Source organism: Thunnus maccoyii, chromosome 18 (assembly GCF_910596095.1).
Source record: "Thunnus maccoyii chromosome 18, fThuMac1.1, whole genome shotgun sequence".
Classification (NCBI taxonomy): domain Eukaryota; kingdom Metazoa; phylum Chordata; class Actinopteri; order Scombriformes; family Scombridae; genus Thunnus; species Thunnus maccoyii.
This window is the reverse complement of record NC_056550.1, coordinates 16,450,619-16,466,762: the sequence shown is the minus strand read 5'-3', so window position 1 is coordinate 16,466,762 and position 16,144 is coordinate 16,450,619. Positions and strand designations below refer to the sequence as shown.

Here is a 16,144-nt window from a genome sequence, read left to right as displayed (position 1 = left end):
AAGGCACGTGACCAAACACGATGACGTCTGGCTTCGATACAAGAGAAAGGAATCAACAAGGAGAGCACGAGCTGGCATTTGGGAGCAGCGCGCTGTCGCTTCTGTCACTGTAATCGAAATACTACTGTGCCTCTCATGTTTGTTCCTCCGCCTGTCGGTGTGAGAAGAGGACATTGACAGCCACAGCTTCAGAGAACGTCATTTTAAGTCAGGTGGGTCTGTAAACCAAACAGAGTCGGTGTTGTTATGCTGAGTGTGCATGCCTTCGCCTCGCCGCTGACAAGCTGGCCGCGGCTAGCTTCATGCGTTAGCCACCTAGCTTCTAATATCTATGCGCGTCAAGTTAACCGGATTTACACCAGAATTGGTTTTCAAAGGAAAAGAGCTCGCTTTACTCGCGCATGTGTGTTTTCTTTATCATGAAAGCTACTACCGGATATGCTTAGTGTAGTCTGTGTGAAATGACAATTGTCGGGCTCCTACTATGCTGAGATGGCAGCTAATCTTTTGTACACGCTCGTGAGCTGCGAATAAAATATGTCATTCAGATATTTGGGTTTGATGTACCGTTCACCGTTTCGCGCGTGAACGGTGATTTTTTTTTCTCCCTCAGTGGAGGAAGCGCTCGTGGTGCTGTATTGGCTTCAGTTATAGTAGGAAGGCTGAGCACGGGGATTTCCTCGCTTGCTTGTTTTGTAGGCGGGGGAGTTGTTTGCCACTTTCACAAGCAAGGCGTTGAGAGGTTGCAGACAAGAGTCGTAGGAATGTCAGAACTGTGTAACTAGGTTGCTTTTATGATAACTAGTTTGGCGTCTCGTGCCCACTGTGTCACAGCGCTTCTTGGTGGTTTGTCAACTCATGCGCTTTCTTGCTGTTCAAACCTGCTGCTTCATCACCTCGTTGTGAAAAGGAGCAAGAGCAAGCCGAGGCAGCGGTTTAGCGAGATCAGGTTGGTTGCATTATTATTATTTTTTTCTTTTGACATTTCTCTCAAAGATGAACGTGATGGTTAAATCTGAGCAACGTGTTGTGCTTGTTGTGCAGCTTCAAATGCATGCATGGTTTTCATCTTTTTTTTTTTTTAAGGAAATGCTTCCATATCATCGTTTCGTATTGAATTGGTTTACCTGAAGTGACAATTCATTTAACCACTGGTTAAATTGTAACAAAGGCAGTGCAGATCAAACCATCCGTCCTTGGCTTTTAACCACAGTATTGTTTTATTATTAGAGCCAACAAACAAACAGCGGTATTTTTATCATGCTGAATCATCACAATGATGTAGGCTATTTAGACGTCCTCAGAATCCACCCCGAAATATGGCACCACCGGACAAAGGTCTGCTCGGTGGATAAGGGTCGATGTTTATCACTAAGCCGCCGTTATTAAGTAGATGGATCGAAATGGTGCTCATCTGTCGTCAGAGTCAGTCATCAAGCCATGAGCATCAAGTGATGACCATCATGCATGTATCAATAGCCTCATCTACATTCAGCTGAGAATGTGCATTTTATTGCAGTGCTGTCATGATGTACATCAACAAACGGGGTGTGAGTAGCCTACATTTAGACTAAGTGCTTAGGTGTCAACTGCGATGTCAAATCCATTTTAAAAATGCATGATAAGCAATATATTATGCCTGTGTTGTTATAATGGAGTCCTGCAATGAGTGGCTGTTTAAATTGGGTCATGTATAATTATGGAAGGTATGGGAAGTTAAAAATCTTATTAGGGAGTATTTTAAATAAAATGCAAGTCAAGGATATATGTATTTTGGTGTGTGTGTGGCGTGCTGTAAATGCCTTTTTATTTTGTTATACAATAGTATTTTAAATACGACTGAGAGCCAGCTTGTTTATGACATTATCTGATGCAGTGTAACACTTCATTTCTCTTATTTTGGGTTGGCAGATGCTCTTGTTTCCCTGTGTGTGACATGATGAAATTTGCAGCCCATTAGAGTGCACGCTTATGGAGGGCAGGTAATGAATTATCCATGGAGAATCTCTGTGCAATTTCGAAAAGTCACCTTGGAAACTGTTGAGCATATATAGGCAGGGCTAAACAGATAGAAGTTGCCCGTTCTTGCTCAGATATCCAACTTATTTCATCATCTCTGTTCATGCGAGCAGGGCATTGAAGTGTGTTTAGCAGACAGGCCAGCGCTACATCAGAAGCCCGGCTTTGCAATAAAGCGTAATGCCCATCTCTGCCTTTTTCTGCAGGTAACAAGAACAGATGAGGGCCCATATAAGAGCCCGATGGGGCTGGCAATGGTGTGAGGATGGAGACAGGGAATGGTGGAGATCAGCTCTGAAATTTATCGCCTCTTGCATTGAGGTATCCAAGATAAAATAAGGCTGGATACCATAGAGGTGAACCAAATGCACAAGCCATACCTTGTGGCGTTGCTCAGAATGGGCAGGAGATGGAGGGTGGAAGAGAATATGTAAGGTTGATGAAACACAAGGCAAGACTTTACACTGCATAGAGTACAGTCTGGCCACCGACACCTCTGTATGGCCAACACAGCTGTGCCTTGGGAGTAGTTACGCCTATTCAGGACAATTAATAGCCTCCAGAAAGGAACACAAATGTGGGATTTGTCCACAAAAGTGCTGCTTAAGCTGCACAGGGAAATGGGAATGCCTAGAAGCAAGGGAGAAGAAGATCAATATAGTTTTTTTTTTTTTTTCGTTTTTGCAATAGGGAGGGAATGTTGATGATGAAACCTCTTGCAAGTGTAGTGCGGATTATGATTGCTTAGCATTGCGATATGCCCGCTCCACTTCTGAAAGTAATACTTTCATCCAAACAGAGTAGCAAGTGTGTTTGATGAATTTCTGTTTGGAACTTGAGTTAGACTTGGCATGTTCATTACTGCCCTGTGTGTGTTCATATTTTAGATTAGCCAATATCGGACAGAACATGGAGAGCATAAAGTCTAGAGTCTCTGCTGGCTGCTGTTTTTCATGTAACCTACTTTTATCGTGGCTGTTTTATGTGTGAGACACATCAGTGGTAAACTGACATTAGAAAGTAATTTAGCTGTTCCCATAATTGTGTAAGAAGCCAAGTCAAAATGAAATGAATGAATGAATGATGCAGATTTCTTGCAATGTTCTGACGTGACTTGGGTTGCTGGATGTGTAAAATTTTCTAAGGAAGTTAAAGATAGTAAGACCTTGTTCTAAGATAAGCAGTCTATAACCCACATTGGAAAGGAGCTCATGTAGATCATTAAGCTGCCTTAAGTGCTGCTTGTATTGGTTCTTGATAAAATGGACAAAGATTATTTGTAGAGGCATGTAAAATGAAGGTGTGTTACCCAAATGAGTGCAGAGTCTGTTGGTGTAGATGGTTGAATTATGCTATAGTTACATTAATAATATTTGCCATTTGCCTTCTGCAGCCAGTATCTTTTTACTGGCACCACTATGACAACAATCTAGTTTTATACATGTAAGTTTATTTGTGCAAAATATCCCCAATTTACAAAAGCAAAGTGATAAAAATAAAACTAATAGAAACTGCCCTTCATTCAGTTATTCGGTTATTTATTATTTAGCTGAAGTTCCTTCCTGTTGTACACAGAGTGAGCAGGTGGGGGTTTAGTATCTTGCTCAGGGATGGATGGACATACTGGCTGCTGTGGGGATCAAACCTGTGACCTTACTCTTATAAAATGGTTAAAATGTTTTTGTCCTCTTGTACATTCTTTAGGTATGTAATTCTTTCCAGTACTCTAAGCTTTACTCCACATATTCCAGTGATCCGCTGAGGTAGACTTTAGTTTAAATTCTTGGTGTACTGAATGCATGCTTATGAATTCAGACTGTATTCTGGAGTGACGTAATTTATTTATTTATTTATTTGGATAATCACGTTGAGTGTGAGGCTTCATCAAATATCCTGTAGGCAGACATCATCAATCACTTGGCATAATTTGAACTGAGCGGTGGCAATGTTATTAATAGAAATTAGCATCTTTGTTACTTTCAGGTAGTAACTCTGCTAAATGACTGTATTTGAATCAAAGAGCTTTGTTATACAAGATGATAATAACCTTGTTTTCTTTTCTTTGGTTATGTTGTTCAGCTTTGTTTGTTTGATGGCTTTATCACAGAGGGATGTTTCAATTTAAGAGAATCCAGAATCAAAGATGTGAATTATTTCACTATTATTTCACTTAATTACATTACAATGTGTCGAACTGCTCTAGTTTAGCCTGTGTGCTGCAAAGGCTGTGTTGTAGCTGTAAGGTCAATGCAATATGCATTTAATATGTATGCAACCAGAGTAGTAAAGCTCCTGGATATTTTACCAGTGTGTGGGTTGCCTGCAACCCTTACTTCCTCTGCCAGTGCAAGGCCGAAGTATCAAGAGCTATTCTCTTCCTGTTTAATCAAGTCCTCCAGGCAGATTCAGTGGAAGGCCAATGAAGTCTCTTCCCCTGCCTGTACTAACAGAGCAGCTCCAACAGTAAACAGCAGCTACTGAGCTTGGAAATATTCTGTATTGAAACATTGGCTAATGCAAACCAGTCTAACTCAAGTCCCTTTTAATAAGCCTCACATTATCAGTGACTTCAGAAAATATAAAATCCCTTGAGGGTGATGATTCATGTTTTCACTTTAAACCACATGAACTGGATGCAAATTCCAGACATGAATGTGCCACATGCTCCTCCGCATGGTGTAACCTACTAGTCTCAAATGTGACTTTTTTCAGAGCCAGGGTCTATCATAGTGCATCATGTTATGAAATAATCAGTGTTACTCATCTTTGTAAACCTGTAGGGGAAAAATGATCAAATTTATTTAAAAGAAATAGGAAAATTGTGCACCAGAAGACTACATGTTAGAGATTAATTTACAATATTCAGAAATGCTTCATACTTTTATATTTTATAATATCAAATAGAGCAAAATCAGCAAATATCTTGGCAATATTGCCAATATTTTGACAAGCATAAAAGACAGAATTACCATATATTTGCATGGAGAATCATAAGCCTAAAACTATTGGATTCAATCCCGTAAGGCAATTCTAATCTTAGTTTAGAGTCATTGTACTTATTTAGCATTTTACCACTTAAAATGTAAATGCCACTGCAATAATTGTGTAACATGTTCTTACATTGGTAGAATTTTTGAAATACATTTGTGTAAATGAAAGCATTAAAATAATTGTTACATTGCAACTACTCAAAAAGTCAAGGACTGTATAGGCTATATTGTATTACCATCTACTCTGGTCTTAGTTAAAATGTATTGCCTTGAAAAATAAGTGTAGGCTACCAAAGTCACTGGCACTTAAGAGATAATAAATAAGCGGAGAGAAAGCACCCATACAATATTTTCCCTTGTGCTGTATTATGCAGCAGGTGGCAATATATTCCCCCTCTTTCAAACTTTCATTTAAGTGGATAAAAGGCTACATATCAAGAGTCACAAAATTCTTGGATGAAATATCAATCCCAACTTCCCCTGTCTGATCTTTTTTTTTTTACTGATATTTTTTTTTTAATCTTGATTAAAGTGCTTTTCTGTTGAATGTAGTATTAAGCATCCGTCTGTTCATCTAACACGACTACGTCTGCAGACCAGAGCAATATCAGGAAGATGTACTAACAACCATTTAACCCTTTAATTGTAGTCACACTGTATTTATTCTAAGGGTCAGTGTTTCCACAAGGCTGGCTTAAGATTTTGATATGATGCTATTTTAGCATTGCCCTAAACCTCCGCTGGTCAAAAGTATTGGCTTAGTATTTCCCCTCTACTACAAGCATATCGCATTTCCCCCTGAAAGCTGCTGAATGATTTCCCCTCTCCCTCTTTTTGTCACTCTTATTTCACGCTCTGAATACTTAGTAGTTAATAGCTTCCCTCCCTTCTTCCCATCGTACCTTTCTCACACACACACTCACACACTGTTGTCTCTATACACAAGTTTACACCAGTCTCCCAGTAACTCTTCCAGAGCTATCAGAGGAGTTTGATTTTTAATTTGCAGTTAAATGGCGCCCGACACATGCAGCTTGCTTGATAATTGACTTCACTCAGCTGAAGGGAGGAATGATTAGATCTGAATATCTAGGCGATCATTTCAACTCAGAATTGGAAGGGAGGGAATAAAAGTAGTGGCTCTGATCAGGCATGAAGGGTTGAGAATGGATATTTATGGCGTACAGGGTGAAAATGTTGGCAGGCTGCATTAAACATCTCAACCCCGAGAACAGAGAGTGGACAAGACAACAAATAAGCACAAAGTATAAATTAATGAGCCAAAGCATAATGGGAAAGTGCTGACATTTTTTGTTTTTCACACACTTATCTCATCATGTGCTTTTCAGTATCTTTGTGGTCATCAACCTTCTATTTCCTGTGGAAAGTCCATGATAATGGAGTGAGAGGCTACAAGTCTCATACATTATTGATCAGGGAAACTGAATAGGTGATCATACTGGCTTCATGTCCAGGTCTCTTCTTTTGTGTTGTGTTAATCTTCTAACGTGCAGGTTTTGGAGAGACAATGAATTGAAATCGATGCTAAACCAGTCCGTCATCTTAAGGCTAATTTACTACTGGTTTGTAGCCCCCATGTCTCTTCTTGTGGCTGCACAGACCCTCTTTACGAGCCTGGACTGGTCATTGCAAAGGAAATAAACTTAAACTAGGCATAAGAGCAAAATGAGCCACACGGTATGTCTTCTCTTTTTGGAATGAAACGGATTGTTCGGTGTGAGATGTTATTCAGCTGTTAGTTTCACAGAACTGAGTTGTTATTGTTGGATGCTGCCTGCGCTTTCCTGAAAAACAGTCTTTCATCAGCATGCACCTCCACTGTCTAGTTTTATTCACTTCATTAGCAAGCTGCCAGTGCCAAGTGCTCGGACGCTTCTTTTCAAGAATTGATCATGACAAGTTAAATTTATATGTGCTTGTGTGGTTTTGGTAATCTGTCTCTGTGTGGATACATGTGCATGTGATTAGTTACGTGATATGCAATCCACTCTCATGTCTCAGTAAAGCCCTCCCCAGCCATGTTTAGTATTCAGAGAGCAGGCGCTGTCGTAATCTGGATTCTGAGGTAGGTTGCTGGGGTTTTTGTTTGCTCTTATGGCCCTGATAATCTTGTTACACTGCTGTCAAGTGGAGCTGGCTCTCCCTGCAGCCCTGAACCACCATGCGTGCCACCTCCAGTACCAGAAATCCATCCCCTCCCCCCTCGACGCCCCCACCAGCCCACCGCCATTTTGAGACAGCCGTTGATGGAAGAGCCTTGGATGTATCCTTGAAGAATCACCTCCCGAGCATCTTTATTCAGCCTCCCACCCCCACCCTTGTCTCCCACCCCCACCTTAGGCAGTCAACGACAGTGATAAATATTCATCAGGGGACGCAGTGTGTGGATGCTGTAGCCTCGGTTCCCCCTCAACAAAGGGTCCCCTAGCTAATGGTGTCCATCCTTGGCAGCCCCCCTGGAGAGATCCTGTGGAGGGGATGAGATCATTAAAGCATGACATGGGCTCAAGGCCTGACCTATCATGTCACATCAGCATTTATCCCACCAGAGTTTTTCCCCCCTTGAGCCTCAACCTAAGCCAACCCCACCTTCGCAAGCTGCTCTCTATAGATTTAGATGAACACAGACAGCTTTTGAAGGTTGGCTGGGTTACTCTCGTCGTGTTAGTTCAACTTCACAACTTCCTAATTGGCACCTTGGTTTTGGTCCTTGCTGAGATCAGTATTTTTTTTTTTTTCCCCTCAACCTGTTCTTCTCAAGCTCCTCTAAATGTGTTGAGTGTGCATTTTTAACAAGGCTGTTTGCTCTCTCTTTCTTTCTTTTCTTCTCACCCTCTCTTTCCCTCTCGCTCTGTCTCTGTCCGTCTCTCTCACCATCCCCTCCTTCCCTTTCTCTGGGTGACCACACTCAGCGTTTTCTATTTCCTGTGGGTGTGATGTCTCTCCTCCACAAGCAATCAGCTCTGATTTGTCAGCGTTCTTCCAGGCGATTCATAAAAATTCAGCAAGCACCTACAAAAGACGTCTGTGTCCCCGCGCTTGCTCCCTACCTCCGCTGCCTCTGTGCTCCAAGCCACAGTTTTCTCCCTGGGCACACACAAAAGACTTGAAATAATAACAAGTAATACATGTGTGCAAGGAAAACTGTCCTCAATTACGACTGTTAAGAGAGTGAACTTGTCAAATCTGTGTAGGAAGTCTAAAATTTACCTGTCACATTTTTGTGAAATTATAGGTGTGTTTTTCTATTCCTCGCCTCTTTGTGTGTCTGTGTGACCATGCCTCTTTGTCTCTGTGAGGTATGACATGCCTGGTAGTGGAAGGGAGCAGCTGTGCATTGGACCTTGTCTGTGTTGTGCTGCCATGCCCTGTCATTGGTAGCCGTCTGTTGGCAGCAGCCTGTGCTGGAGGGTTGCAGCCTGAGCGCAATCCTTCCACAGTGTCATATGGTGAGCTTTCACTGTGCCAAGCCATGCCTACTATGTTACCCTACACACAGCTGTGTGACAGAATACACCCCCTCAACCTGGATAATGTGCCATCTCTCCCTGCATTTTCAAGATTCCAACTGGTTTATGAACAATGTTGGGTCTAGGCTGCTGAGGGGAAAATGATAGGCTTACATGAAATTTGGAAGAAGCAGCCCTTTTTTTTCTACTCTGATCCCAGTAGCTATTAGTAGAGTACTTTCCTGTCTATTTGTCCATTATCTGTGCTTCATCAGGCAGACCATTATCCCATTATGTTTTGCATCTGTGGTCCAAATGCTTACTGGAAATGAGTCACCACAAAGGCCAGTGAAAGGTAGGTGTTACTATCAGTCAGCTATTCATAGCAAGCCCAACAGGGATGAAAGTATCACATTTAAAAAGTCCTCCACAGAACGTGAAAGGCTTTTTATATGGGCATCCGCAACACAGAGAAACATTGCAGTTTTATGAGGAGCCAGAGGACTTTTTTGAAGTGAAAGCATCAAGAATGCAAGTCACAATCTGACCTCATGTTATGTCCCCAGCCTGTGTGATAGTGTCGTATTCAGGTCATTTTTAACAAGCGTCTGTCTCTCCCTGTTTGGCTCAGGTGACCAGTCCACCTGTAGCACCCTTTTGTTGCCATGGAAATATCCTGGCCATCTTAGTGCACTTCAGAGCTACGACTCATCTGTTTCTTTTTTTTTCCCTCCTTCCCTCACTGAGCTTCTCCGAACACATCATACATATACATGATGACTAGCTTAGTGGGCGTGTAGGCTGTAAACACATGCACACTGACAGTAGTTCTTTTTTTCTTCTGTTCTGTGTTTTGATGCTAAAAAGTTGTAAAAGCCCACATGCATTTGTTTATGTGCTCAGTGCAAACACACTCTACTGGGCTGTGTAAATCAGCTTACCGAGGCAATGTGCTGGCTGGGCTGACTGTGGTGGGTGCCTGTGTCGCTGACACAGCATTTACTGTGTGTAGTGTAAAGCACCCAGGGCCACAATCGTGTGTGTGTGTGTGTGTGTGTGTGTGTGTGTGTGTGTTTGTGTGTGTGTGTGTGTGTGCATGTACTTATCGTGTGACAGAGCTCACACGGTGGAAGGCACCCAACCTTCTGTCTGTCTTAACAGAGATTTCTCGCCTGCACAGCTTCTCTTGGTGTTCCCTCAGTACTGACATGACAGAATAAACTGCATTGCAGCCCTGTTATTCTGGATGGTAGCTGAGGCTCTGCAGTAGTTACAGCATATCCCTTTTTCATTGATTTATGGGATTATAGTCGCACACCAGCCAAATCTAGACTGTCTAGACTGGATAGCTCATACAGTAGATGAAAGCCTGCCCTGTGTCTCTTTTTTGAGAGTGTATTTTAGCTGAGAGTGTACGTACAGTAGAAAGGCTCAGGTCTTTTTTAGTCCATCCGCGTCCTCTGCTGTTTATGCTCTGAGAGGCTGCACTTAACGGAAGTGACTTCTCTTCAGTTTTGTTTTCCAAGAAATTGTTGTGAATTGCTGCCAGCCAACTAAATGTCGTGCTCCTTGTGACTCGCCACCCTGCTGTTTAAATGCAGTGCAGGATTCAAGTGAGATCTTTAAAGTACTTGCCACTGGATTGTATTGCCTGGTCCTAATCAACCCAACTTATGTTAGTGGGGGAAATGCATACCACTGAGTAGTTTGTTCATAGTGGCAGGTGCAGTAATAATCCAGGTACCTTTCACGGAATGGGCCTGGCATCAATTACAACGAAGTCTGAAGTCCTTTGACCCCCTTTTTTGTATTTGAAGGACTTAGTCATGCAGTATCTTCTATGTTATAAAACATATTCTTGTGTATTCCATGGAAATGTATCTTTTAACAGCTCTGCTAAGCTACTGGTGACTTTTCTTTTCACAGACCAACCAGCAGTACAGGTGGACGCGGCTCTCGTGGCATGACTACCACAAACAAGGGAAACAAGGCCTTGAAGGTACATAGCTTTCAGACACAGAACTAAGTTTGTCAAAGTGTGAAGTTTGCCATGTAAATATAAGTATTCACACTAACTAACTCCACATCCCCAGGTGAAGCGGGAGCCAGGGGAAAATGGCACCAGCCTGACAGATGATGAGCTGGTGACCATGTCAGTGCGGGAGCTGAACCAGCATCTACGGGGCCTGACGAAGGAGGAAATCCTGCAGCTGAAGCAGCGGCGGCGTACCCTGAAGAACCGGGGCTATGCTGCCAGCTGCCGGGTGAAGCGTGTCACCCAGAAAGAGGAGCTGGAGAAGCAAAAGGCTCAGCTGCAGCAGGAAGTGGACAAGCTGGCCACAGAGAATGCCAGCATGAAGGTGGAGCTGGACGCTCTGCGTTCAAAGTATGAGGCCCTCCAGAGCTTTGCCAGGACTGTGGCCCGCAACCCCGTCACCTCAGCCAGGGGACCTATGGCCTCCGTCATAGGGCCCCTTATCCCTGGTAAAGTAGCTGCCACCAGCGTCATCACCATCGTCAAATCCAAAACGGAGGCTAGGTCGTAGTAGCAGAAAGGATGGGATGAAGATTTTCAAGACTAAACTAGTCAGTGCATTGTAACATGGCGCAGGATTAGCTGTGTATATTCTCAGTCACACCCCATGGCACTAACACTAACAATATGCTTCCCCCAATTCACTCTTGAAGTACGACTCAGCAGTCTGTACCTGTCAAAAGACATGTTGCGCTTCATGGGCGGCACAGGTAATCAAGTTGTGTGATTTAGGAGTTCACAGTTTGTTATCAAAGAATGGTGACACATTGGCAATACTGAAACATTTCATTCGAAAAGCCAGCTGTGGTAACATTCAAGATGGCAATATTGGGTGGCAAAAATACAATAGAATAAACGTTTTTCTAATCATTGAAACTAATGGTTAATGACATCAAGTCAGACTGTTAATAGGTTGTTGGTTTCTGATAAGGTACTGTATGTGATGCGTCTGTTCTCTTTAAGACTAAGCTCTTAAATATTTTCCGTCCTAAGAATTGGTATGTTTGAAGTCTCACAACTGATCACAACCAGTAAACTAATAGATAATAAACACCACTCCTTGCCTATTCAACAATATAACAAAAGAAAGAGCCAGCACATATCTCACATTGAACCCCTTTGCTTGTTATTATGCACTGACTGAAATGAGGGTAAATAACACATGGTCACAAACTCTTGGCATGGATGCGACAGATGTCTTTAAAACAGCCTGACTAACCCAAAACTAGTAAATTTGTCCAATTTGTGATGTTGTTGGTCGTCTGTCAGGAATATAAGCATGAAATAATGCTCCCAAATCTAGCATTTATTTCTGTTTATGCATCTGTGACAGGCTTTAATGAACTTGTCATTATCAATATGACTGGTAGATGCAATAATATATGTATGCACTGAAAATACAAAGAGGTCTTGCATATTTATGGTAAGTGGAAACGTTAAAAATGATCAGCTGTTCTTAATGATATTGTTCCAGAGCTGAGTGCCATTCCAATATGACAAGATTCTTCTACAATATCTGAAAACCTGAATGTTATTACAGTAATATCCTCGTGTTTTGAGGGGACAGTGTAATCCACAAACATTTTGAAACATAATTTTTGCTCATAGAGAAAATATGTTGAAGTTGTTTTGTTTAAAAGATATATATTGCATTTTTTGTAATTACTTGTTGACAGGGCCGTCAGATATTTCCAAAAGAAAATCTTTACACAAGCTTTACTGTTTGAATTGTTAAGGTGTAGAAAACTTTGTCTAATGTTGAGTTCTTGGTTTTTATTACTAGGTAGATTACCTTCCATTGTTTATAGAAATACAGAAAAAGAAAACAGGAAAAAAAAAAAATCCCGTGACATCTTTTTTGCAATTGTACCGAAAGTGGCTTACTATTGAAGTCTGATAGCTTTTTCTAGTGACTAGGCGCGTACTGTGGGGTAGCGCGTGATGTGATGTGTAAGTGACAAGTTGGCAGTGTCGTTCACTGTATAGATGTCAATGCTGTGCTATTTAAAACAAATCTGTAGAGCTAAACTAGGTGGTGTAAACAAGGTCAATTGTCTTTGTGCGTATTGGCATCTGTGATATCCTCCGCTTCCTTGGTGTTAGTTACAAATCATATTGTCATTAAGAGTTTACCACATTGAGCCATGTAAGACAGAATTGGGTGAAATGGCGTTTGGGTATTCAAAAAGCTGCGTTTTACTGAACACGAATTTAAAAGACTTTTACTTTTTCTTTGAAGCTCAAAGTGATACTGTCATTGCAGAACCTGAATAATGGTTGCACCTGGTGCTGGATGCCCTCTAAATACATCCTCTGTAACCTGAAAGTAAATGACTTCATTATTGGGAAGATTTCATTATCATATTCATTCCAGACACTTAATTGGTCTGAATTAGATCACAGGAATAGAAATGAATAACCCTTCAAATGTCGCTTTTGACAGACTAAATGAAACATGAGGTTAACTGAACATTTTTAACAGTTTAGATTTTTGTGGGTTTTTTTTTTTTTTTTTTTTTCAAAATATCTTACAGTTTCCCAAGACTGTAAGATTGCATCAATGAACTTAAAGGGTAACCGCCAAATGGTGCAGCATCATGTGAATTTTACCCGCTGTCTTCAGATGGTCAGATTAAAAGCGGTAGGGTCTGGCTGAGGGTTTGTATGCACTAAGCTCCAGCTTGTTTTGCTCAGGACAAAACAGGTCACTCTAAAAATGAACAAACCATTCTAGATGAGAGGCAGGGATGGCAGCTCTCTTCATTTTATTGTTTTCTTTTTTATAATAAGCATGTCATAAAAGGGCTTCAATCCACACTCGGAAAGAGATACAGCACGACCACGTAGAATTACAATCAACAACGGCTGCCAGCAGCGCTTCCTCTGTGCCAAGTGTCGCATCACTCTTCTAGTCCTCTAAAAGGAATTTAACAGTGAAGCAGTTTTACACCTCAAGGTGAAAGTAGTTGTGTGATGACATTAACAGAATGCACTTCATCCAGATCTCCTGCTGGTCAGAATGTCTTATAGTGTCGGCAAGGTGTTAATCGACAGTCACTCTTAAAACTACGCCTCAGCAAAACTCCATGCCAGGGACCTGGGTGCTGGTTATTACTGTCTGTGCGCAAGTATCCTATCCTCACTTTGTCAACATGCTTAGCTATCTACATTGACTGCTTAACTGTGGGAAAATATATATCTGACTCTTGACATAGCCCAGTATTGATGTTGGCGTCCTTATTGCTGTGGCAGTCTTGTGGAGTGAATCTTTTTTCGTGTCAAGTGTCTTTAAGGTGTTCGAGTGGCACCGTCGACCAATCTCTCAATCTCCGCTAGAGATGATGACTCTCTCTTTCTCACACATACAGGTGTATAGTATGTAGCTACAGTAGGTATTAATGACCATTGTGAAAAAGTGACCCTTAATATGCAACTCAGTGGAAAGGTGTGAAAGAGTAGATGTAAGAGTAATCAATATTGTCAAAGTGACTATGGTCTGTTATTTAATAATAATTGTTGTTTTTGTAGTTTTTTTTTTTTTTTTTTTTTTGTAAAACATGTTTTCTTTTGCCCACAGATTTTGCATCCCTAAATGGAAGAGCAACTGGCCCTTGTTTATAGTAGCTGACATGTAAACTATAATAGTGTACAATGTTGGAAAGAAGTCATGAGACAGTTGCACTCAAGCCTTACTCACTAATTATTTTGGTCTTAAATTAGCTGAATTACCAGATCTATAAAAGGGATTTTGATATCTGACTGAAAGCTATTACTATTAAATAAATGTTAGAGTTTGTGCACTGAGTGATGCTACAATAGCTTCTGTCACAAGGGCCACTTGCAATATCTTTTTTTTTTTTTTTTCTTTTTGTCGGTATGCCTGTGTTCGTGTGAGTGTTTGTACGATTGAGGTTCCTCTGCTGCTACACCAGTCATTAATGCTCGTTGTTTGCTGTAGCATCATCCACAGCATTTCTGCTCTCATTATGTGTTGAGTGTGTTTGAAATTGATCTTACACTGTAATTTGTTCTGCAGATTTAATTTTTAATTAGTTATAGCTTTTTTTTTTTCTTGTTTGTTGTTTTTGTTGTTGTTTTTACAGGCAACATGTTAGAGAGAATAAATAACAGCACTTGTGTGGCAGTTGAATTTAATAGCTCTCAAGACATTGGCTTTTTTCATGAAATTATGCTTTGTAAACAGTTGACTGTGCAGTTTTTTTCCCTCTTACTCCATGGAGTGGGTCTGTGTTTCAAAGGTATAAAAATCTGACTAAAGCGAGTAATACAAAGTTAATAATCTGTTTTTGTTATTTTTCTGTATGGGTTGTAATAAAATATTGCAGTACTTTGTATGAAAACAGACAATAGTTAATTATAACTATTTATAAATTAAATTATTGTACTTTTTGCAATCTGTAGATAAGTACTATGTATTCATATATACAGTAACAACTGTGGATTTAAACGTGATTCTCTGAGGTGTCTAAGTTATTGATGTATATATTGTATGTTTGTTGATACAGCTTACTTTATTTTCTATAAGACCAATAAAATGTTTTGAAAAAGGCTTATAAGCACTACTACTCTGTCATTGGAGGCTTTTAAACACTGTTGAAAAATTGGGTTTTTGTCATATTCTGTGGCGTCATTGACCCAGTTTGATACTTGTAAAAATAAACTGGCGGGGAAGGCTTTTCGCCGTCCAGGGTGGGTTTTAGAAGACAGCGATCATTTAGATGGCACGATTTCTTTTTCTGTGATCCAAAAAAAGCTGTTGGGCGACCCACTTTGGCTAACCTCAGCGGACATATTTTTGGCCCGACACGAGTAAAACATTAGAGTCATGAAGGATGTCTAGGTGTGCTTGTCCTAGATTAGGAGGAGTAGTGAGTTAGTCATCTCTGCTCCCTATGGGGCTCCTAAGCCCCCTCTGTCTCAGCGCAGCTCATCAAACATCACCCTCCTCAGCAGCGTTTCAACCCCAGCACATTCAAAACATGCCTCATGAGAGAACATGCGGAGACAAAGAGACAGATGGCTGAAAACAAGCTACACCTTACCACTCCATCCTGCAGGGCAAGTCTAAAACCCCAGTGCCTCAGCACCGTTCCAGCTAGGTATTCTTCTTCGCCTGGAAGAGGCTCCTACAGGTCTATGTGACCTGTGCCTTAAAAACGGGCTCCTCTCCCTCCTCTGTTGCCTGCCCCAGACAACCGGGTGGCCTCTGAAGAGTTGATTAATTTTGCTGGTTGGGTTAAGGTGAGCTGGTGGGCAATCTAGGACAGCATTCTTCATCTTCACCCACTTCTGCAGCAGGTGCCTGCCCCAGTTCTCAGACCACAGCTTGCCGTACAATTAATGTTGCCATCCCCATCAGCGAGGCTGTTCATTTACCACGTCTGCCCTGCCAAAACTTGGCATGGGGCTCCGCTCTGCAAATGTCACCATGGCAGAGGACATGCCTGTAGAGGAGAGGCACAGTTCTACATTGGGCAGGAGGTGTATTTGTTCTTGTTCACATCAACAGTTATTTGAATCATATATAAGGGAGCAACAAAAATTCTTATCCTCATATCAAACATGATTTGTTAGTCTGTGCTCTCCCAGTAATAAGAGCAACTGCACTC

The 16,144-nt window shown here is 41.4% G+C and overlaps 1 protein-coding gene across 5 annotated transcripts; it reads left to right on the top strand.

Annotated features, from left to right (window-relative positions):
* The first annotated feature begins 52 nt into the window (after nucleotides 1–52).
* Nucleotides 53–15,086, top strand: LOC121884802 (transcription factor MafG). Of its 5 annotated transcripts, XM_042393809.1 has the most exons (4): nucleotides 904–949; nucleotides 8,755–8,834; nucleotides 10,406–10,478; nucleotides 10,573–15,086. In XM_042393809.1, exons 3-4 carry the CDS (start codon nucleotides 10,443–10,445, stop codon nucleotides 11,023–11,025), a joined length of 489 nt encoding a protein of 162 aa, XP_042249743.1. In that variant the 5' UTR covers nucleotides 904–949; nucleotides 8,755–8,834; nucleotides 10,406–10,442; the 3' UTR covers nucleotides 11,026–15,086. The 5 variants fall into 5 exon arrangements, with proteins under 5 accessions (XP_042249740.1, XP_042249738.1, XP_042249743.1 ...); XM_042393806.1 differs by lacking the exons at nucleotides 904–949; nucleotides 8,755–8,834 and adding an exon at nucleotides 53–212; XM_042393804.1 differs by lacking the exon at nucleotides 8,755–8,834 and having other exon boundaries at nucleotides 281–949.
* Nucleotides 15,087–16,144: the final 1,058 nt, after the last annotated feature.